Genomic DNA, 22,149 nt, shown 5'->3' on the forward strand with positions numbered 1-22,149 from the left:
CGCGGCGGGGCGGGCCGGGCCGGGCCCCTCGGGGTGCTCTGTCCCGCGGGGGGAAACATGAGGGCCTGCGCCCTTCGGCTGCCCCCGCGGGCCTTGCCTGGGTTTGTTAACGGGTTAAGTGTTAACGGGTCAAGCCCCTTACAACTGCCGGAGAGTGACGTGTTGCGCCGCGCTTAATGCCGTCACGTTGGACTTGGTGTAACCCAAACCCTGGTGGGTTTTTTTTCCTCTTTCGTTTTAGCTCCTCTGCGTGCTGAAAAAATTCACCTTTCTGACAGAATGGTGGTTTATGAAGATAATTGCCACCTTATGTGATTTGTGGGGGTGATTACCAAAGGCGAGGCTGTCATTCACATTTCAGCGAACTAGGTAAGCGCAGATGTACTGGATTGCATCAGAGCAGGACCTCCCACTTAGGGCAGGATTTGTCTCCCATCACTGCGTGGTGAAAGCTTGGGCATCGTACAGCCGATCGACAAATGCAGCCTGAATATACATACCTTCAGCCCACTGTCCTGCTGTCAGCCTTCACGCAACGGCTCTCTGAAGCTGAGGGCTAGTTTCAGCTTCATCATCGACTTTTCAGGTCAGTTAGGTTCATATTTGTACATCAACCTCCGGTAGCAGGAGTCAGTTTAGCATTAGAAACTTAAGTTTTCCAGCTTCTCACAAGAGGGACTAGCCTACTTCTCAAGGTCTTACCACCAGGTCTGATATCCTGCATTTTGCACAAAATTCGTCAGACCTTAATTGCAGAAGGTACTTCTCGTATTAGGAGCGCGAGGTGAAAATTTGATGCTTCTTGTTATCATTGAGGGAAGATGAGTAGTGTTTGTCACAGTTCAGCTCAACATGAGGATAACTGAGCTAATTTTTCACTAACCTTAAGAAATACAGCACTAGGGAGAAAGTTAATATGTTATTTGAAGGCTGAATCAGTGGTTGGGAGAAAATCTCATAGGTTTATTAGTGTTGAGGAGCATGAATTCTGCCATGGGGCTATGTTGCATGATACACACTGGTCAGGAAATGGATGTAACTGTGTTATTTTGAGTAGCGGTGGATTTGCATGTCTAAGCTTCATTTCTCAGCAGATGTGGATAGTGTGTTTTGTCATAATAATTACAGAATTTTGAGGGTGGGGTTTTTTTGTAACTACAAGGTAGGGACACATGAAATCATGCATTTGTGTTTGACTTTCCCCTGTATCATAGGAGAGAAAATTGCCAATTTTGAATGGTGAGTCCATTTGTTTAAAAAAAAACCAACAAAACACACCAACCAAAGACCATTTAAGGTATAAAAATACAAGATGTCCTCATCACTAAAAAAGAAATAGCCTTCCACCAAAGGGGGAGATGAAATAGCAAGTTCTTTAAGTCATCTCCCAGGAGACAGATTTTCCCAAGCTCTTCATGTGATCATCCTGCTGAGTCAAAACCACTGATGTCCAAACATGTTGGTGACAAAATTTCTTTCTGGCAAGTAAAATAAAAATAATTACTCCCCTTATTTTTGGTGGACAGAAGAGAGGACAATGAAGTAGGAATTTGCCAGTAAACTCGGAAGGCTAGTCTGCAGTTAAACCTAGTCTGTAGGTGTAAATTGTATGTGCTCTGAATAGATGTGTTGTGATAGGTATAGTTGATACAGGAACTGAAGTTAACGTGAAAAGACCTGACACACTGGGCTGCTGAGAATCCAAGAGTGTTTGGACTGCGAGGACAGTGACAGATCTCAGTTTAAAGTAAGGGTCATCAGCCTTCTCCCAGGTTCAGATATCCTCCCAGCTGTGTTTCTGCAAAAATATGTCCTGATCTAACTAGGAAGTTTAAAAAGAGTAGAGAATTATGGGAGTTGTCCTTTGCTTACCTTCTTTTTAAATGTTATCTTGTGGGAAGTGCTGATGTAGGGAATATATTTTGCACCCAATTAATTTACAGTGGAGCCAACAGCATCAAAATGAAACTGAGGGTTCTGCTAGCACTGCTGGGAAATGCTGATTGCTGTCTATAATTTCACTTTTAATTCCCAGAGAAGAAACTAATTGCAAGAGAAGGAAGGGAGTGGAGGAAATTCACAGGTCAGGAGACTGACAAGGCCTGTAGAAGTAATATGTCTGACTCCCGTAAGAGAAAAAACATTCTGACTTGATGTAGGCACTAAACTATCAAAACACAGGCAGGCTTAGACATACCATGGGCAGAAATGTAGGTGTCAAGGAACCTTTACTGTGGAAAACTTGGAGGGGGATTCAGAGAATCTACAATTTGGGCTTTGGGGCCCACAAGGGTATTTAAATACTTAAGCTCACCTTGTGGATCCAGCTTGTTAGAGGTTTGAACACTTCTGGGTATAGTCAGTTTCATTTTTGACTTAATTGCAACTGGGAGGTGGTTGTAAGAACCATGGGTTGGTAAGTGGTTATGCTGGGCAGAACAAAAAGATGCACCGCCTTCTTTTTTTACTTCTTGCCCCTCTTCCTCTGTTTCACAGTTTGTTAGCAATGCTCTGTACTGATCTGCAGGTGTTCAGAGAGGCAATGAATTTTCCCAGAAAAAAGTTAATATCATAGAATCATAGAATCACTTTGGTTGGAAAAGACCTTTGAGATCATCGAGTCCAACCTTTAACCTAACCCTGACATTCCACCACTAAACCATGTCCCTAAGCACCTCATCTATTCTTCTTTTAAATACCTCCAGGGAGGAGGACTCTACCACCTCTCTGGGCAGCCCATTCCAGAGCCTGACAACCCTTTCGCTGAAGAAGTTTTTCCTAATGTCTAGCCTAAACCTGCCCTGGCGCAGCTTCAAACCATTCCTCCTTGTCCTATCATCTGTTACCAGGGAGAAGAGGCCGACCCCCACCTCCCTACAGCCTCCTGTCAGGCAACTGTAGAGGGCGATCAGGTCTCCCCTCAGCCTCCTCTTCTCCAGACTAAAGAACCCCAGTTCCCTCAGCTGCTCCTCGTATGACTTGTGTTCCAGACCCCTCACCAGCTTGGTTGCTCTCCTCTGGACATGTTCCAGCAACGCAACATCCTTCTTGTAGTGAGGGGCCCAAAACAGAACACAGTATTCAAGGTGCGGCCTCACCAGCGCCGAGTGCAGGGGCATGGTCACTTCTCTACTCCTACTGGTCACACTATTTCTGATACAGGCCAGGATATGCCATTGGCCTTCTTGGCCACCTGGGCACACTGCTGGCTCATATTCAGTCAGCTGTCAACCAGGCCACACAGGTCCTTTTCCGCCAGGCAGCTTTCCAGCCACTCTTCTCCAAGCCTGTAGCGCTGCATGGGGTTGTTGTGACCAAAGTGCAGGACCCAGCACTTGGCCTTGTTGAACCTCATACAGTTGGTCTCGGTCCATCGATCCAGCCTGTCCAGGTCTCTCTGCAGAGCCCTCCTCCCCTCAAGCAGATCAACACTGCCACCCAGTTTGGTGTCATCTGCAAATTTACTGAGGGCACACTCAACCCCTCATCCAGGTCATTGATAAAGATATTAAACTTAGAAATAATTATACATATGTTAATGTGTGTTTATGCTTTACTACATTACTTTGTAGTATTTGGATTACTTTCTATGACTAGAAGTTTAAAGGTTGCGAGATAGCAAGCATTACTGCATCACGTGCTCTTTCTTGGAAAGAGGTAAGATTGCTGTCTTAAGTTTGCAAGAAAGTACATGAGATTTTAAAGCAGGCAAAGTATTACTGATCGATAGCAAAGGTCAACAGGGGAGAATGGAGCCCTCATTTCTGATTGCAATTCTTTTACTTTGAGATACAGAGCTCAGAGCTAGTCACTGAAATCTTAATGTTTCTCAGGAACTCAAGCGCTGTCCTACCTGTACAAAGTAATGATCTCATTTGTCTCTCCAATCATAAAGCAGAAATAATAGTATTTTTCACTCCTTACTAATGTTGTGTGGCTAGTTAACACAGTTTGTATACTTTTTGAAGAGGAATGCAATACCGTTCTGTAAACAAAAATGAAACTTCCTGGGCCCTCCCTTATTGTGTCTATTCTGTTGCGTTTATCTTTGATAGTATTAATATGAAGATCTTCCAAAACTGTGTGGAAAGATCTAATGTTAAAATGGGTATCATAGCAAGGTTGGGTGTTGATTTGGAATATTGGCTACTCTCAGTTAATAAGTAAATAACGCTCAACATAACCAGAATCAAAAGCAGTGGTGAGTACAGGACATATTAAAATTGAGTCACAAACAGAAATTGGTATTGATTTGACTATTTGTAATTGCTTTAGGGCAAATGAAGAGAAAATGGGAAGAAAGACTGAAGAAAGTGGAAGAACTAGCGTCTCACTATGAGAGAAACCCTCTTCCTCCAGTTTATAGACCAAAACTGTCCAAACCCTTTCTGCCATCCTCTGTTTGGAAAATATTTTGTCGGCAAGCTGAAGCTTTCAATTACGTAAAGACTTGCAAAGAGGTAAATTATGTTAGGTGAATGTCTCTACTCTTTAGGCACTTTCAAGGTTGAACTTCACTTGAAAGCTTGGTTGGCAGTAAAGTCTTTATCAGATTGCAAGGTGGTTTTTTTCTTTCTTTTTTTTTTTCTTCTTAATCCTGAAAAAGCAAGTTGGAATTTTTTTTTTTTTTTTGGTTATCTTTGAGGAGATCATGCTACACTGGAGGTACTCTAAGAAATACTAGTTCTAACATATAAATTAATGTGTGGTGTTAACCTCTAACAGTAAAAGTGCTTTTTTGGTAGCATTGTAGTGATAGATTTGTTCCTTCTGAAGATAAGAAGTTGTCAAGGTTGGCAGAAGAATGGGAAGATAGTGAGAGTTGAATAGGAAGAAAGAGGAGGAAAAAACTCAGGAAGAAAGAGATAAAGGGGAGGCAGAGACAAAATAAAAAAAATCAACTCTCCAGTGGCATCAGAGTAGCAAGTTCTGATGATAAAAAGTGATGAGCCAAATAAATGTAATGCAAAATGCATTCTCTGTTTTCAGTTCTCTGTATCTAGTACTTTTCAAATTGACTGCTGCTTTTAAAGAAAGTACCAGGGTTTCTTCCCATTGTTTTAGGTATTTAAGTAATTCTGACAGTCTGGTTTCCAAAATGCACTCTCACTGGCTTGGCATTGGGTTTTTTTATTTGTTTTCAGATTTCCATTTTTGGATTTAGATAATACAGAGTATAAAGAATATTTGCTATGAAGCCACATGCTGCTGTCATATCCATAAGACTGTTCCTTTCAGGACATTGTCCCTCCTCCCGTTAGATGTACTTGCCACTGATGAGACAAAAGAAGACTTTACAGAGAAAACCGAGCTTACGTTACTGCACAGCAAAGAAAAGCTTCAAATTTTTACTCATGTAACTGAAAGCAGAATGATGTTCTTAATTAAAAACAGATGCTACATGGGTTGAAAAAGTTTGTGATCTACTTTTCTAATATTTACTAACCTTTGACAGAAGAAATGAACATCACATAGGAACTTCTGAAGACTTTAACTGGTTCTTTGAATAAAAAAAACTTCCATGTTTTTATTTTAAAAGGATGTTCATGTATTTGCCTTGGAAAAGAACACACACAGTGGACAGAGATTTTACCTCGTGACCACATATAAAGAGCTTTGGTTTTATTACACGTGAGTATTTGAAAAGGTACCCTATTTGTTCCTATAAGATAGTAGTGTACTGGAGATACTATAATCCAATAATAGCTGTTACTGGATAGCTATCCCCAGTAGCCATCCGCTGCTCTAACTAGCCCAGAGCTGTAATGGGTGGCCTGAGGTTTCATCTTGGCCATGGGGAAAATCTTCATAAGGACAAACCAATCTATTCTGTAGTGGGCTTCTACTTCCTTTCAAGTTGCAGACTGCTGTTATTTTCTGTGAATTAAGGACCCCGTCTACTGAACTTTAATAGCAGTAGGTGTGCTTCTGCTGTCAGCTTTCCTCAGGGGATCATTCCAATACGTGACACAAACATATTTCTGTGATTAGTCATATATCAGTTTAAATAAGCATTAGTATAAATGTTCTGTTACCAGTTAATGGTTTTGAATTTGTGTGATGTAGTTTCAAGAACTGACAATTTGGTAATGCGCTGGTTTTCTCTCAATTTTTTGTTTTACAATAAAACATTTGGTTATGAAGTAAAAGAAATCGAAGAGTCAATTTTTATATAAAAAGTGAACTTTATTTTTTCTCAATTTGAAAATGAGATTAATTTTTAATTTAGTTGGAAGAAAGTCTGTGTAATCTCATTTTTAGTGCTTAAGACATATGGGTGATAACTTCATAAGTTTTCTACTGTAGTTTCCATCATTCCTTAAATTCTCAACAGCACTTCTGTTGGCAGTATTTATTGTAAGACTTGGGTGGGGATGGGGAGGAGAATACTTTACAAACTTAAATTCTAGGCCAGACAAATATCTTTCTTGATATTTGACGCTGAAGTTAGTTACAAATTTTTCGAAGCATTATAGGGCTGCTCCTTTTTTTAATATGGGTGGTTGTTTGAAAAATAAAAGAATATTTAGGACTTGTGGGATCCTTGTTTGCATTTAAGTATGAATAATGTTTGTTGTGAGAGGTCATGATTTTTGTTTTTCCTTAGGAAAGGTTATAAAACAAGTCTTATGCATTGCTATGAAGTAATTCCTGAAAAAGATGCTTGCAAACTTTATTTTGATTTGGAGTTCTACAAACCAGCAAATCCTGATGCAGATGGCAAGAGTATGGTTGCGAAGTTAATTGAGGTAAACTGAAGCAAAGTCATGTTGTAGATTAAGACGAATTCGTTGTTTATTTAATATGAAACCGAAGTATTTACCACTTTATCTTGACTATTCTGTAGTAAAATGAAAAAGAATTGTAGACCTAGAGGTTATTTCTAATGAAGTAAAAAGTACTGTTTTATTTAAAGCAAAGGTTCCCTCCTTTAAATGAAAGGAAAAAATAGATAACAGTGGTTGCTGAAATGTTTGTATTCGTTGTAGGTTTACTGATATGATAAGTTGGCTTTTGCAGGTTGCTTTATGTGTTCTGCCACTTCAAAGCTGTAAAGCTGAAGGAATGTTTAGGTATTCTTTAGAGTAGCATCAATAAAAGTTCCATTCGGATATTCCCCAGTTCGTTTCCTTTGCCAGCTGGTGCAATCCCTCCTGATTTTAGGTATCTTCAGATAGCAGTTTATTATAGTTCAGTTAAGTGATGTAGAGAATATCAGGTGACTGCACTTACCAATTTGGTACCTAAAGTTAATTATCTTTGCCAATTATCAATTTCATTAAATAATGCACATTTCCGTTCTATTGCAAATTTGGTTGGAAATTGAGCTCTACTGCAAATTCAATATGACAGAGGTGGAAAATAAAGCAGGTTTTTAGAAGAATATCTTCCAATAAAACCTCTTAGCGAGTGGCCATGTATTTGTGAGACTTCTGATGCTTACATGTCCCTACTTAGAAAGGAAAGAAAGAAAAAGATGATTGAGGTTGTTGCTTCATAAAGAACCCTTTATTGATACAGAATCCAGAGGGGTTTACTCCATTGCGGATCGATTCTGAAGTCTAGACATTCCTTAGGTTAAGAAGAGAACTTCAGATTTACCAAGGGAGGAAACTGAGATGCTAAAATCCTAAGCTTCCAGACCCTTAGGTTGTGAGTCCCAGTCCTAAACATGAGTAATTACAAGCTTAGCTTATAGAACCTTTTTAGGTCTGTTTCGGAGCCAGACATCTTACGTTTTCTGCTTAGTTAGAGTTCATTGGGTCATAGCAATGAATTAGCTAAATCATCAGTGAATTAGCATACCAAGCCTTTATATCATGGTAGCCTCTCTCTTCCATTCTAGGTAAGCCTGCATTACAAACATTGTCAGTGTGGGTGTGTGTCGCGGATGGAGTGAGAGGGAGGCAAAAATAATGTGGTTTATTGGTGTAAAACAGTGAGTTAACAAAGTTCAGTGGTAACTGCGACAATAGTTTGAGATTCGATGGCAAGGTACACTTTGTTATTTACTGCACAGAGGACAGGGTCAGACAAGACTGTCAGGGAGACCCTCCCGTTGAGTCACGAGGTTCGGAAAAGATCCCCTTGCTTTCTAAACTCCCTCAGAGAGGAGTCTAGGTGCGGCTGGATCCAATCCTAGTCCCAGACTTGGTCAACGGTTTATGTCTAAAGGATTATATATGCGCACTTAATCCTTTATGTCACTTAGCTAAGATTTCCAAGTTAGCATGCTGTTAGTCACTTACCGAGAATCTGTCGTGGTAAGGAATCTCTCAACCTCGAGGAGTAACCTTGAGAGGCGTCCCTGCTCATGGGGAGATCCTGGCGTGCAGCCCGCTGCCGGGCGGGAGGGCTCAAAGGGCTCTTGGGCTGCTCACTATTTATGGGGGTAAGATGATTGGCTCATAGTCATATTTGCATCCTGACCGCTGTGCTTAGGTGGGCACATTCCACAACAGCCCTTGGCTATTGTGTTGTTATCTGTCTCCCCCCCACATCCAGTGGGTGCATCCTTCAGGACCAGACACAGACCAGATGTATGTATCGCCACAGCCACAGGTGGTTATCACTGGAAAGAGGTCAAAGGAGGGGGAGTCAGAGACGAGGGGGGAGCACACCGCCACAGTGTGAACTGCTTTGTGGTGGGGAAAAAACAGAAGATAAAGCCACACTAAATTAGACCTTGACCTGAAAAACTGAAAATTTGCTCAGCTTATCACTGTTAATACATTCAGTGACTTGCTTATTTCAGGAAATAGTATCTATGTCAAAGTTGGTTAAACTTTCCTATGTTATGAGTTGGAATTAAATGAATTGTATGCTCAAAAGGGAAAAAAAACTTGTAAAAAAGATGTAGAATCTGCATTTGTGTTAGGTTTTATAGATACCACTATTAATAAAGCTAGAAAAAATAGCCTAATGAATGTTTATCATTTCAGCTTGTCAGCCAAAAATTAAAAGAACTTTATGATGTAAATTGTTCAGCCAAAGATGTCTTGAATTTAGATTCCAGTACTGATGAAAAATTTAGTCGACACTTAATATTTCTACCCCAGAAGGCTGTATTCAAGGATAATAGTCATGTTGGTAAGTTTATTCTTTCCTCTTATGCCTAGAAATAAAAAGTGAGGTTTTGACTTTGTATAGTGCCATCTCACATTTGAATATTTATTTTAATGGAATTATATGTAGAAACAAATATATATTCCCAGCAGAAATGACCACCTATTTGTATTTAATTAAGCCACATTATTTCTCAACTCATCTTCTACATCCTTTTTCTATAATTAGCATTCATGTTTGCTAAAATGTAACTTTTTTTGTGCCTGTATGTTTATTTATGAAACTGCTGGCAAGACTGGCTTTTGGCTTCAAAATTGTTTCGCAGTGTGACTATGACACCTTAATTTTAAGGTTAATGTCTGTCTTAACAATTACAGCTACAATTATTGGCTCTAAATACAGTTGGTTTGTGCTCAGCACAGGGTCAGAAAGGCAGGACAAAGATGGTTTCAAGCCACCTGTGCATAAGCATGATTAAGAGAAAGCTGAAAGCAATTTTAATTGTTGATGTACGTTGGGATGTCATGGGATATGGCAGCTCCAACACAAAGACTTCCCGGTTCAGGGTTGTCTTGACCCCATTTTTAAAATAAGTATAAGACGACCTCCTCACTTCACAGTATTTTGAACATACTTTTAAAATACTGTTTGTGAAGCGCTGAGGTGCTAGTGGTGAGCACTAAGAGAAATTAATATTGAAACCCAGAATTTCTTCTTCTTGTGTATATATATCCTGTATGGTGTGCAGTAAAGCAGGCTTATAGACATACGTTGGACAATGAGGGCACAATAGAGTATCAGCTGAGTTTTGCCTGAGTGAAGCGGGAACTGATGGAAAACAGCTTGCCCAGTGGTGGAATTAAAATCTGTATCAACGTACAAATGCAGAAGTTTGGGTTATTTAACACTGCACCTGCAGCTGTGGTTTTGTCATTTCTTAGTATTTGAGTGGTTGATTTTGTAACCTTTGTTCCTTATTGTGTTTGTTTCAAACAAACAAATAGGGTGAGGGAGAGGGAGCAGAAATGCTGCTATATATAGTGCCATATTAATAATCTCATGGGTTATTAGAAGGGATGAATTTTAGATTTGTGACGGTTAGCTCTACTGTTTTTGTTCAGAAGGAACTGTGACAACAGCAGCAGGTTTACATGTATCAGAGAGAAAGAAATTATATGCTCTGTTACTGGGTTTCCCCTGGCAGTAGAGTGAGTGGAAGGGTTGAGGATATTGGCTTCCTTGTTTTGGTCCCATCCAGGCTCCTGCTTTTATTCTGCTGTCTACTTGGTCACAATCTGTCTGACTGTCTTCATGCCCAGTCTTTCTTTTCCGTTCTCACCCTTGCATCTCTTTCTAGCTCTGCACCTCCCCTCATCCCAATCTTGAGTAAAGCTTATACTGTATTTCTTCTTTTTTTTTTTTTATACTTCCTGTGTTTTTTAAGTAGCTTCTTGCTGTGTGCACTGTATATGCCCTAGCAGGGGATGGTAGAGAACAGAGGGAAGATGGGCTTTTTGCTTTTAGTACGTAATGGCAGCGCAGTGATGCTGTCATTAATGACATGGTGCTGGCCTACTTTCTAGCCTAGTACAGCATTAGAGAAAATCTTACTTTCCTTTTGAATTGTCTAGTTATTTCATAGGGAGAACACATGTACTGTTGCATCAAAGCTCTATAGGGTTGACACGTGTTTTGTGTTGCTCTGAGGAATCACCTATGAAAAGTCTTGTCAGCATGAACAGCCGGAAGAGTAGAGCAAATGGTAAGGAGAGGCTGGATCCTGTAGGCCTGCATGCATGTACAAAATTTTTTTTCCCCCAAGTATTTTTAATATACATGCATGTTCCATGGCCTAAGCATCACTTCAAGCCAAAATTCAGATCCTTACTCCAACACAGAGGCCACAGGATTTCTCAGAACCACTTTTTCCAGCTTTTTTTTACATTAAAAACCCCTATTTCTCATTCTTAGGAGCAGTGAAATCTGTTTCCCTAAACCTTTTGAGGAGTAGCTCACATGGCAAGCTAAGCAGATTGTCAAAGTTATAATCAAACGCTTATAGTATTGGCTGCCAGCCCCAAGTGTGACGCTGAGCAGTTATTTCCTATGTGACACTGTGGTAACAGCTACAAACTCCACAGACTTAAATGGGATTACTGCAATTTTTAGTTCAAAAGTATGGTCTTTAATTCCTCGGCCACTGTAAAACTCTTAAGTAATACCTGGATGATAAATAATTTGGTATGACAGCAATTTTAGCCTGTGATCTTGATGACTAAATTACATTAGTCAGTTCTTTCAGTAGAAGCTTGAACTGTTTATTCTAGTCCATTAGTCATGTTCTGCATCTCCATCATGACATGACTTTGAAATGTTTACTCTCAGACTTAAAATATATTTAGAGATTGTGTATGTGTTCTGCCTTTGCCTTTTCAACAAAATGTTGAAGCTGCAGTAAAAAAATTTTTTTTTTTACAATTGAGATATGTAAAAGCCAGTGTTAGATTCATGCATGTTACCAATACTGTAACACTCTAGACTTTTCATTAATGCATTTTAGTAATGTGTTTGACAAACCTGGCTTTTAAAGTATATTAGTTTTGTACTTTGTGCAAAATATTCTGCTGCAGAAAATAATGAAAAATGTAGATAACTTCATAAAATAATTGCACAGCATCTATATGAAAATATATATATTCTTTGAGGCGATGGAAAGATTTTGTCTATTATTAAAAGTGTTAATATATTTTTCAGACACATTCAAGTGTTGTCATTTTTTAAAATTCATCATTGTGGTCTTCTGTCTAAGAAAAATTACTTTGAGTTAGTGGTATTTCTTAGAATCATAGAATGTTTTGGGTTGGAAGGGACCCCTAGAGGTCATCTAGTCCAACCCCCCTGCAGTGAGCAGGGACACCACTAACTAGATCAGGTTGCTCAGAGCCCCGTCCAACCTGGCCTTGAATGCTTCCAGGGATGGGGCCTCCACTACCTCTCTGGGCAACCTGTTCCAGTGTTTCACCACCCTCATTGTAAAGAATTTCTTCCTTATATCCAGTCTAAACCTACCTTGCTTCAGTTTAAAACCATTGTTTTAAATCCCTTGTCCTGTCACAGCTGGCCCTACTAAAAAGATTTTCCCCATCTTTCCTATAGGTCCCCTTTAAGTACTGAAAGGCCGCAATCAGGTCTCCCTGCAGCCTTCTCTTCTCCAGGCTGAACAACCCCAACTCTCTCAGCCTGTCCTCCTAAGAGAGGTGCTCCATTTTTACGTGGGATAAACTAGAATATGAACTTGGATGATATTGTTTCACAAGCGTTTTAAGTCAGGAGTCATGCACGAAGTGCATAGGCTTAAAATTAAATATGATTAAAAACTTTTAATATATGGTATTTGGAATTAGTTACTAGTTAGAATTAAAATGCAGGGACTGAGTTGATAGCTCATGTAAGAAAGCACAGGAGATCTTGTAGGCCCACAGAAAAGCTGTGGAGACCAATGAATTTACGTTGATCTACACACTTAACAAATCCCAAATATAAAAATACAAAATACAGATCAAAAGTGTGAAATGCAGGATTTGGTTCCCACATCTGACCAGTCAGAAGAAATGAGGAGAGAGAAAACAAAGGTGTATGTGAATGATAAAGTACTAACTCCCAAAATAATCTTTCACTGACAGAACCTTGCTATTCTGACACCAGAGCAATTGTTACTTAATTACACATGTAAAAGAGACATGGTCAACCAGGACTTTTAAAGATACTTTAACTTTTATGGTAATTGAAATAAACTTCATTTCTGAGATAGGTATATTTTCTCCCTAAACTGAAGATCTGAGTAACTATTGTTATAAACCTAAGGATTTCTGTGTGCATCTTTGAACGCACAGGGTTAAAATGCTGTCTATAACTATGAATAATTTTTATGCCTCGGTAGTCCTGTAATGAATTATGAGGATGGCAATACTGATGCTTGATACACTGAGTCATTCTGCTGGTATGTAGCATAGGAGGACCGGTATTTCATACTCTTCCAGGTTCCCCACTGAAGCTTCATCCAACAACTGCAGAATCCTCCTTGCCAGTATCTGTTCTGCTTCATAGGTCTTCTTCCACATACGTATTTATTCTGTTTTCTTCTTTCTCCGTGCAAGTAATTTGGTCATGGTTTTTATTTGTCCATCTTTGGTTACTATCTAGCAGAGCCTGGAGGTAGAGCAGGAGTTGAATTACAATACTGGGATTGTGAAAAGTCAGTACAAAATACTTTTACAGAAGTAATTTGTTGTTCAAGTAAGCCCTGGTCAAACTCTTACGTTAGTTAATACACCTGAAGCTGCAAGTAAACCTTTTTAATCATTCTGAAAGTGAAATTAGGGAAAGCAGTAGTGAGAGGGACAATCACAAGCTCTTTGGAATCCTAAATCTGAGCTTGTTAATGTCATTGCCTGCTGTCATTAACCACTGCAAAAATATTTAGCCTAATGATTAAAGACTACCTATGGTTGGGTAAAAAAAGTAAGTTGTGTAATAGCAAAGCTATATGAATGCTTTATTCACGTATTGAAGAGTTTCACTAAGTGGTGCTTGAAATATTAAATCAAACTACATTTTATAAAGGACTTTAACTACTTTACTTATTTTTTGGTATCACAGTCATTAACAAAGTGTTCCTATGTTAAGCATTTGACTAAGCCATACTACTAACAGCTTCGTTCATATGCAGAAATGTTCCTGCTAAGCTAGCGTGAAGACCCAAACTGAACTTGTTCAGGAAGCTTCTGACATTCTAGAGGAAAATTCAGGTTCACAGAAATTTCAGTGCGAAAGTCTTCCTCGTATTAATCATTAAGTCAAGATCATTTGTGCTCAAAGTATGGGATCAGCTTGAGATCTTGTCTGCCAGAAGCTTTAGTAACTGCAGCAGTACCAGGTGTTGTGATGGGTAGAAGAAATTCTTTTGAAAGATACAAAAGACATTTATTTCAATTTTGCACTTTATCTGGGACTTGGAATTTAGTTTGGGAAATTGTAGTGACGGCCTATGCATTTCTGTTTCGTTGTATTATCTTTATTTCTAATGAGGTGATTTCCAAGCCAACTTGCTTCTCAGTTCTCTGTTCTCAGCAGTACAATTGCAAAAGGGAAGATTGGGGCTAGATGATACAATTAATGTAAGCACAACTGTTTATTTTCTTGTGCTTTAAAAAAAAAAAATAATTCGGTGAAACTTCTTGCCAAGCGTGGGTTTCTTAGTTACTTAACCAGATCCATTTTGTGCACTGGGCTGGTCCAAAAGATTTTTTTTAAAAAATCCAGAAGGGGAACCCTCCCTCCCCCCAAACTCCAGCCACTTCCATCTTGGCTATTTTGAAAAACATTTTCGCAGGAACTGTTAAGTTCTTTCTTGACTCATAAATGACATTACCTGCTTTTGGTTGTTTTTTTTTTTTGTTTTTAAGGTCACTTTGTGAGAACCATTTTGCAGCCTGCCATAAGGTTAGTGGAGCGTAAAGCTGCTGTTGTGATTCCAGAAGAAGGAGCAGGACATGTTTTCCAGTGTTCTGCAGAAGCAGTTGGATTAGATTGTTCTCTTTCAAACCTCGCAGCCATCGAAGACTCTTCCAAAGGCTGGCCAGCCATTGCTTGCAAAACAAAGGATATGGAAACATCACACCAGGGAGAAAATTCAGAATTTTCCTTTCTAATAGTAAATGATAAAGAAGGAGACAAGCAACTTTTTGTGGATCTAGGTAAATAGAAGTGATTTTAAACCTCTTTGGGATGCAACAAAGGTTAAGAAATGAGATGTTCCTTAATCTTTGATTACAGACAGTAACAACAGTGTTCTTATTGTTGTCCCTATGGTCAGAATTTAAACCAAAACCAATACATGCTGAAACTATGATCATAAATGCTGTACTTTGAAGGAGCCTCAGATTCTTGGTCCATGGAACGTCTTATATTACATTTAATTATTTTGTTCTAAAGTTTGAAGAAATTCTTACCACACAAGACTCTCTAATTAATTTTGTTCCTAAGGACTTAGTGCTCCAATTTGGATTAAAAGAGGATAGGATATATTACATTTTTGTCATTTCAATTGAATTAGGAGGTGCTTAGTTATGGAACGAGTCTTACAGGTGTGGCCTTCTGTATTGTTCTACATGTATGAATTGAGCCTTCTTCCCCTGTTTGGAATGGCAGTTTTGAGGTTTTAATGACAGAATAATAGAAATTTGGGTTGTGCTTAGCATATTCATGGTATTAAAATGTTAAAAATTTCCAGGAGCACAACACCCATAGTCAAACTAAAGTTTGAAAGTTTCACCCTTCTCCATCCCCATATCTGGTTTCTCTGCTTTTTGCCCTGTCTCAGTGAAATGAAAATAGCTTAGCACACTTTTGTACAGCAGTGGTTTATGGGTCTGAGGATTGTTTATCATGTTTTTTGTCAGACTTCTCTGAAGAACCCCTCCTTCTTCAAATTCTTCTCATGGAATTCAGGATGACTTTTATGGCTGGCCTCTTCAGTATGTCTGATTTGTTGCAATGTAATCCCAAAGCTGGCCCTCTATTAGGCTTCTCCATTATTGATTCAGAAGAATTACTTTGCACCTACTGTTCAAAATTCCTTCAAGCACAGTCGTGAATGGAAATCAAAGAAAAACAGATTGTTTACTGTGTCATTTCACCTCTTAAGAATTTGGTATTAGTCCCCCAAAATTAACCCTCCTCAATATTTATATTATACACGTTACCTCAAAACCGGAAGGCTAAACTCAAAATAGCTGTAATACTGCGTTACATCATGAGGCTGCAGTGATAGAAAGGGATGTGACATTCTTGTACGAGATCTTTTAGTTCCTTTATCTTCATGAAAATGAAATGTAACCCACAAATAATGCACCCACTTCCTCAATACACTCTTAGACACATTAGGCAATGCTTACAATACCTGTTCTTTTGTTCCTGTTGTTTTTCTGAGACTGGAAATAAATTTTCCTGATCCATACTTCACAGCGTACTATGCACAAGTGGTGTCTGGTCCGCAAAAAACAGGAAGTTTGATGAATATGAAGTGCTTGCTGGTTAAAATAATGATGCAGCTTTTTATGCTGAGCTGTATTTCACAAAGTTAATGTGAAAGCACCATTTTTTTATACTGAAAGAAACTTTTAGGAATTACGTCAAAAGGATTAAGATTCCTGTGTAGAGGTGTTGTGTATCTTAATTCTTCTGTAACATAAAAACATACATGTGGGCATTATCTTGCTTTGCTGCGTTTCTTCTAAGGAAGGGGAGCTGAGGTCAGTAAGTTTTTGTCTGTTCCTTAGACCCTTGGCTGGGTCTATGGAAAATTGTTTAATTTACAAATACTAAGTACCTTAAATCCTAGCCAGCATTGTTATGTCAAGAAATACTTGTTTTCCTGTAGGAGTTTATACAAGGAATAGAAATTTCCGGATGTATAAATCATCAAAAGCAGGAAAAAACGTGATTCTGAAGATAGCAGAGGATAATAAGTTTGTCCCTAACTGTGAAGAGAATGTTTCCTTGGAAGAAGCATATTTTCTTTCCTCTTTAATCTGCAACATCAGGTAATAGTTTAATTCTGGTGGAATTGAAATATTTTAAAATACATTTCAGTGATTCTTTTCTCCTGCAGCAGTTATGAATAACTACTATCAGTGGGCAGTTATTCCATGAGCATTGTTACAGTGTAATTCAGGAGTTTCCAGTAGAATTCCTTGTTTTTGAAGAAAAAAAAATTCTTTGGACTCCCTTTTTTTAAAAAAAAAAACAAACCAAAAACCTACCTTCAAGTGTTTAAAGAACACAGAACGTGGTAGAGATGCTGAGTTGTGCCTCATTCCTCTATACACACTCAAAATGCTGAAATGTAACCATTGTCAAGTTTGGTTGGATTCTGTATAGTTCAGAAAGGAAAAATGACAGGTTTCCAGTCAATTAAATACAAAGGGTCTAAATATTTTCCGAAGTACAGTAAAAAAAAGAAAGGAGTTTTCTACATGTTTATTTGCATACCAGACTTCCTATTTGGTACAGATACCTCCGTAGGCTGCATACTGGCACATACAATATTCCAAGTTTTCTGTATCTAATCTAAACCTCTGATATATCTTGCCGTGCACTGACTGTATCTTAAGAAGATCCTAATCATTACTGCAGCAGGAACAAGGTTAAAATGGTACATCCATCTGTATGAGATGATGCATAATATTTTTATTACAATCTTGTATTTGTTATGACTTCATTTTTTATATCCTGAACTGTTCGTTGTTTTGAACTGACGGCAGCAGCCCTGTAGCATACCCTGTGTCGTGTATGCAGATCACAGGTGTCTGCTGAGTCTGTCATAAATACGGATGAGAAATTCTGGTGTGTTGAATTTAGTCTTCTGTGATCATGTGGCTTCCAGCTAGTAATATGGCAAGGGTGAGGAAAAGCAGTTCATTGCAGAAAGCAAAGCAAAAAAGGTTGAAAGGTTTCAAAGGTTATAATATACGCATAAATATTACATCTAGAGCAAATACTGCAGTGGACCAGGCTGCCTGTGGACCAGCAGTCTTTAAAGGGGATTTTTGCCAGGAAACACGTTTTGCTGTTCTGAAGGAGGAAACCCTGCCTTCTGCTAGTAAGTCAGAGGAAACTCTCAAAATGAGAAGGAAAGGGGCTGTAGGAATAGTGAGAGAGAGCCTACAGAATGACAGGATGGCTGAGGCTGGCAGGCAGCTCTGGAAGTCATCCAGTCCAACCCCTTGCCCCAGCAGGGCCACCTCCAGGCAGTGGCCCAGGACTATGTTATGTTACGGTATGTTAAACCATACTATATTACGCTGCAAGAATCACACCTTTTCCTTTGTATTCTCTTTTCTTCAGAGCGAAGGATGACCCAACAGTTCTGTCATCTGGCTTTTCAGAGGAGGAGAGAAAAACGTCTGCTTCTTTAAACAGTAAAACGACCAGAAGCAGTAGAGGTACCTCAAGCCTTTTCTACTGCATAGAAAAAAAAAAAAAAAAAAAAAAAAAAAAGAGTACTCTTAAATGAGCTATACTGTGACTTACGTGCCTGATAACCTCTAGGAGAGCTTTTCTTCAGCTAGCTTTCTGCAGGAGGCAGAGTACAGTTGTACTGAAGGGTGCTCTGCAGCACCTGAATGCCATTTACCCTCCTCTCCTGCTCCCATAGCTGTCATGCTTCATCCCAGTTACCTCTCTACCTGAGGCAGGGGCAGTTGAAAAGCTCCAGGAAATTAACACTGGATTTATCCCTGGTTTTATGTAACGATTTGGTGTGATTCATTGTCGTGGTTTAACCCGGCTGGCAACTCAGCACCACGCAGCCGCTCGCTTACTCCCCCCCCCCCCCCTCAGTGGGATGGGGGAGAGAATTGGGAAGAAAATAAAAGGTTAGAGCCGAGGGCTGAGATAAAGACAGTTTAATAAGAGAAAATAATAATAATAGTAATAATGAGAATGATAACAGAATATACAAAACGAATGATGCACAATGCAATTGCTTACCACCCGCCGACCGATGCCCAGCCTGTCCCAAGCAGTCCCCGAGCCATGATCACTCTCCCCGCGACCGACCAACTGACTGACTCCCCCCGAGCATGACGTTATGTGGTATGGAATAGCTCTTTGGTCAGTTTGGGTTAGCTGTCCTGGCTGTGCTGTACTCCCAGCTTGTTATGCACCTGGCTGAGCAGGAGAAGCTCAAAAAGTCCTTGAGTAGTCTGAGCACTACTTGGCAACAACTGAAAACATCAGTGTGTTATCAACATTCTTCTGGTACTAAATCCAAAGCACAGCACTATGCTAGCTACTATGAAGAAAATTAACTCTATCCCAGCCGAAACCAGGATATTCATGTACATTTTCTAGCTGCGGTCTACATATAATGTGTAACAATCACATCCTACAATGACAAAACCAGTAACGCTAGGTATCTGTGGTCTTTGTTTTAACAGATTCCATGGAAGGCTATCAGGATTCACCATATCCTGAAATTGATTATTTTGTTCGCTCTTTGGTTAATAAGGATGGAGTACAAGGAGGTAAAGACCACTTTACTATTTACAAATTAGTATTCTGCAGCAGTATTTTTAAATAATTAATTTTTTTTCCCCCAGGGATACGACAATGGAATTATTTCTCTCTGGAAGAAATACTTGTATATGATATTTCTGGTTACCGCTGGTGTGAAAATATTGGAAGACCTCACAAAAGCAACAACATAATGTATATTCTGTAACTATTCACTTTAAAACAGCTTTATTTATTTTCCTGCTCAGCTGTTATTCTATAAAAATGCTGAAAAACTTAGGATAGAATCAGCACCTGTTACAATTCTGCTCTCTTGCTCTGTGGGGATACTATGCTTTTTAAAAGAAAAACAACCTAACAACTTCCCCCCAATTTACTTTTATAACTGAACTTGTATTTCTAATATCTCTGCAAAGTAATCTTTGTGCTATTTAAAACACGTGCCTAAAGATGCTACATACAAGTCAGGGTATGCTAAAGCTATTAAGTGGTACTCTGCTTTGATGCAGAGTACCTTCCTAGCTTTTAGCTAGGAAGCTGAACAATCAGTAACAAGATAAAGAAAACAGAACACTTAAATTAATTTTACAGTGCATCTTAAATTACATCCTTAGGTTACTAAAATGACAAAGGTAACTCCTGCTGCCACTTCAGCCAAGATGAGTTTTGCTAGTGACTCTACATGGACTCAAACTTCTAATAGTTTTAGCAAAATAAGTGTTGAAAAGTCAGGTTTTTTAGATGACATTAGAATTGCAGCTTATCGTTAACAGAAATATTTTAACTTAAAATAATTGTACATAACATTTAAAATAACTGAGCGGTAAGGAATGTGGTTTTGAGAAATATAGGTATAATCCCCTCCCAGCCACTAGGCTAGATGAACTTGGTGTTTCTCAAGCAAGTTGCTTGAAGCTTGGTGTTTCTAAAGCACAGCTGAAAAAGCTGGGTTGTTTAATCAGTTGACAGGAAATAGTGATTTTTATCTGGCTTTTACAATGAAATCTGTAACAGCAGCAGCAACAAAATCTTATCTTACAGTTAGGTCCCATATACTAATGTTACTTTAATGACTTTTTCTTCCAAGTTTAATGTAGTGAAGTTAACTAAATTTCACTTTTGAATGTTAGTCTTAAAAGAAATACATTTTTAACTTAAGAAGCCTGAAATTTAAGTATGTCAGAGTATGAAAGCAATATCCATAGACAGGGACAAACAAAACCTGTTCATTTAGCGTCAGAGTTTCCTACTGTATGTATTCACTTCATTTATGTACTGTTACTAAAAACTAAAATTATTTCTTTCTTAGGATTCTGGTAGATCTAAAGAAGGAAGTCTGGTATCAAAAGTGTCATGATCCAGTCTGCAGAGAAAAAAACTTCAAATCACAAAGTATGCAGTCTGTGATTTCAAAGCAATTATACTTAATACTTTTGGGAATGTTAACTTTACTTAACGCCATCTATTTGATTTAGGTTTTCCATTACCACCTCGGATATGTCTCCCTTTTCTTTTCAGAGAGGTATGCCTTTTTTCTTATCGATACACCAAAGCTCTTGTGAGTGAAGCTGCCTCTGGAAGTCATTGAAAACAGACTGCATTAGTGGGGATTGAGCTCCACACAGTAGTTACACTGGTATAGAATAGCTCCCCAGAGCAGCTGTGCTGGTGTGGTAGCTCCATATATTCATTTTTAATTTTTCCAGCACCAGACCTAGCACAAAACCCCTCAGCACAGATAAAGTTAAGTTACTGGAATAGCCTAACTTCACCTGGGTGTGTATTCTGTTTTGGTCTGAACCACAGTTCCCAGTGCATGAACCACAAGACCCACTACAGGTGCAGAATGGAAAAAAAGGCCCAAATGAAGCTCTGCTGTGCGTGTTTGACTTCATCCTGGGCCAGCTGAAATAGTGCTCCTGGAAGGCTTGAGTCAGCCAGAGTCCAATTTAAGAGAGTGACCCTCAAATCTGAAGTTCACTTAACTCCATTTTAGTGTGGTAAAGCAGTTAAGTTTACCCACACAGGTAGAGTATTTAAACCGCCCTGATACTGCACCTAGATTCTAAGCCCTGAACATAGTATTTTTTTTCCACTGAGTAGGCATAAGAGTTGTCATCTTTGCAACTTTTAAATTTACACTTCACACTTCTAAATTTCATACTGCAGAATAGCACATTATGCTCTACTTGCTTAAGCAGATCATCAATAGCTATTAGTGTTATTTCATAGAAAGTGTAATTTTAAATGCGTTTTCAGATCCTGATAGTACCTTTAAACAGACGCTACAATTAGTTTTAACCTTTTTTAACCTTGTATTATTTTAAGAAGCTATATATACAACAGACTACTTGTAGTTTGCTAGAACAGCAAATTTCTATTCCTATTAATATAGGCTTCCACAGGGTAACGTGGCTATAAAGTAACCTGCTGGAAAAATCCATCTTGTTGGCCAGCTTTCTATAGTAGAACAGCAAATTTCTATTCCTATTAAAATAGGCTTCCACAGGGTAACATGGCTATAAAGTAACCTGCTGGAAAAAATCCATCTTGTTGGCCAGCTTTCTATAGTATCCATTATATGTGATGCTATGAGTTTCAGACTTCAGATCAGAGCAGTTAAAGGGATGAAGACCATTTTCATATGGAATAAATAGTATTCTTGTTTCTAAAAGGAAGAAGAGCATACACTAATGGATGAAAGGGGGAACGCAGAAGAAAAAGTAAAACCACAGTCGAATGCGTCAGACATGTCAAAAAGCTCAGTGTCTCTAGAAGAAAGCTTGCCTCAAGACTTCCTGTTGTCAGAGAGTGAGTGGGACAACGCAGGCGATGATGCCTGTTTCCTAGCAGCTGCTGAAGCTGTGGAACTAGCTGAAGCTGCAAACGATGGTCTGAATTATGCCATGGAAGAAATTCCTGATGAAGTTCTTTTGGAAGCTTTAAGGAAACAGGACACTTGCAATAAAGGCAGCAGCTAACCGCAGACTTGGCTAGCGAACAAAC

At 38.9% G+C, this 22,149-nt stretch overlaps 1 protein-coding gene across 6 annotated transcripts; it reads left to right on the forward strand.

Moving 5' to 3' along the window:
• The first annotated feature begins 144 nt into the window (after positions 1 to 144).
• PRIMPOL (primase and DNA directed polymerase) lies at positions 145 to 22,140 on the forward strand. Of its 6 annotated transcripts, none has more exons than XM_035897774.1 (13): positions 145 to 586; positions 4,276 to 4,460; positions 5,540 to 5,631; positions 6,608 to 6,749; positions 8,943 to 9,090; positions 14,532 to 14,822; positions 16,508 to 16,670; positions 17,974 to 18,071; positions 19,068 to 19,154; positions 19,230 to 19,338; positions 20,453 to 20,535; positions 20,619 to 20,665; positions 21,819 to 22,140. In XM_035897774.1, exons 2-13 carry the CDS (start codon positions 4,281 to 4,283, stop codon positions 22,122 to 22,124), a joined length of 1,746 nt encoding a protein of 581 aa, XP_035753667.1. In that variant the 5' UTR covers positions 145 to 586; positions 4,276 to 4,280; the 3' UTR covers positions 22,125 to 22,140. The 6 variants fall into 6 exon arrangements, with proteins under 6 accessions (XP_035753667.1, XP_035753668.1, XP_035753671.1 ...); XM_035897775.1 differs by having other exon boundaries at positions 145 to 369; XM_009642359.2 differs by lacking the exon at positions 145 to 586 and adding an exon at positions 2,039 to 2,110.
• The last annotated feature ends 9 nt before the right edge of the window (positions 22,141 to 22,149 follow it).

The sequence above is a fragment of the Egretta garzetta genome, unplaced genomic scaffold (genome assembly GCF_000687185.1).
Source record: "Egretta garzetta isolate BGI_Z169 unplaced genomic scaffold, ASM68718v1 scaffold46, whole genome shotgun sequence".
Lineage (NCBI taxonomy): Eukaryota > Metazoa > Chordata > Aves > Pelecaniformes > Ardeidae > Egretta > Egretta garzetta.

What these genes read in the sequence shown, in the direction of transcription:
- PRIMPOL (XM_035897774.1), top strand. Translation starts at nt 4,281, where the DNA reads ATGAAGAGAAAATGGGAAGAAAGACTGAAGAAAGTGGAAGAACTAGCG. An exon ending in TCTTTAATCTGCAACATCAG is followed by an intron (nt 16,671 to 17,973) that starts GTAATAGTTTAA and finishes TCTTTTCTTCAG; the next exon opens with AGCGAAGGATGACCCAACAG. An exon ending in TAAGGATGGAGTACAAGGAG is followed by an intron (nt 19,155 to 19,229) that starts GTAAAGACCACT and finishes TTTTTCCCCCAG; the next exon opens with GGATACGACAATGGAATTAT.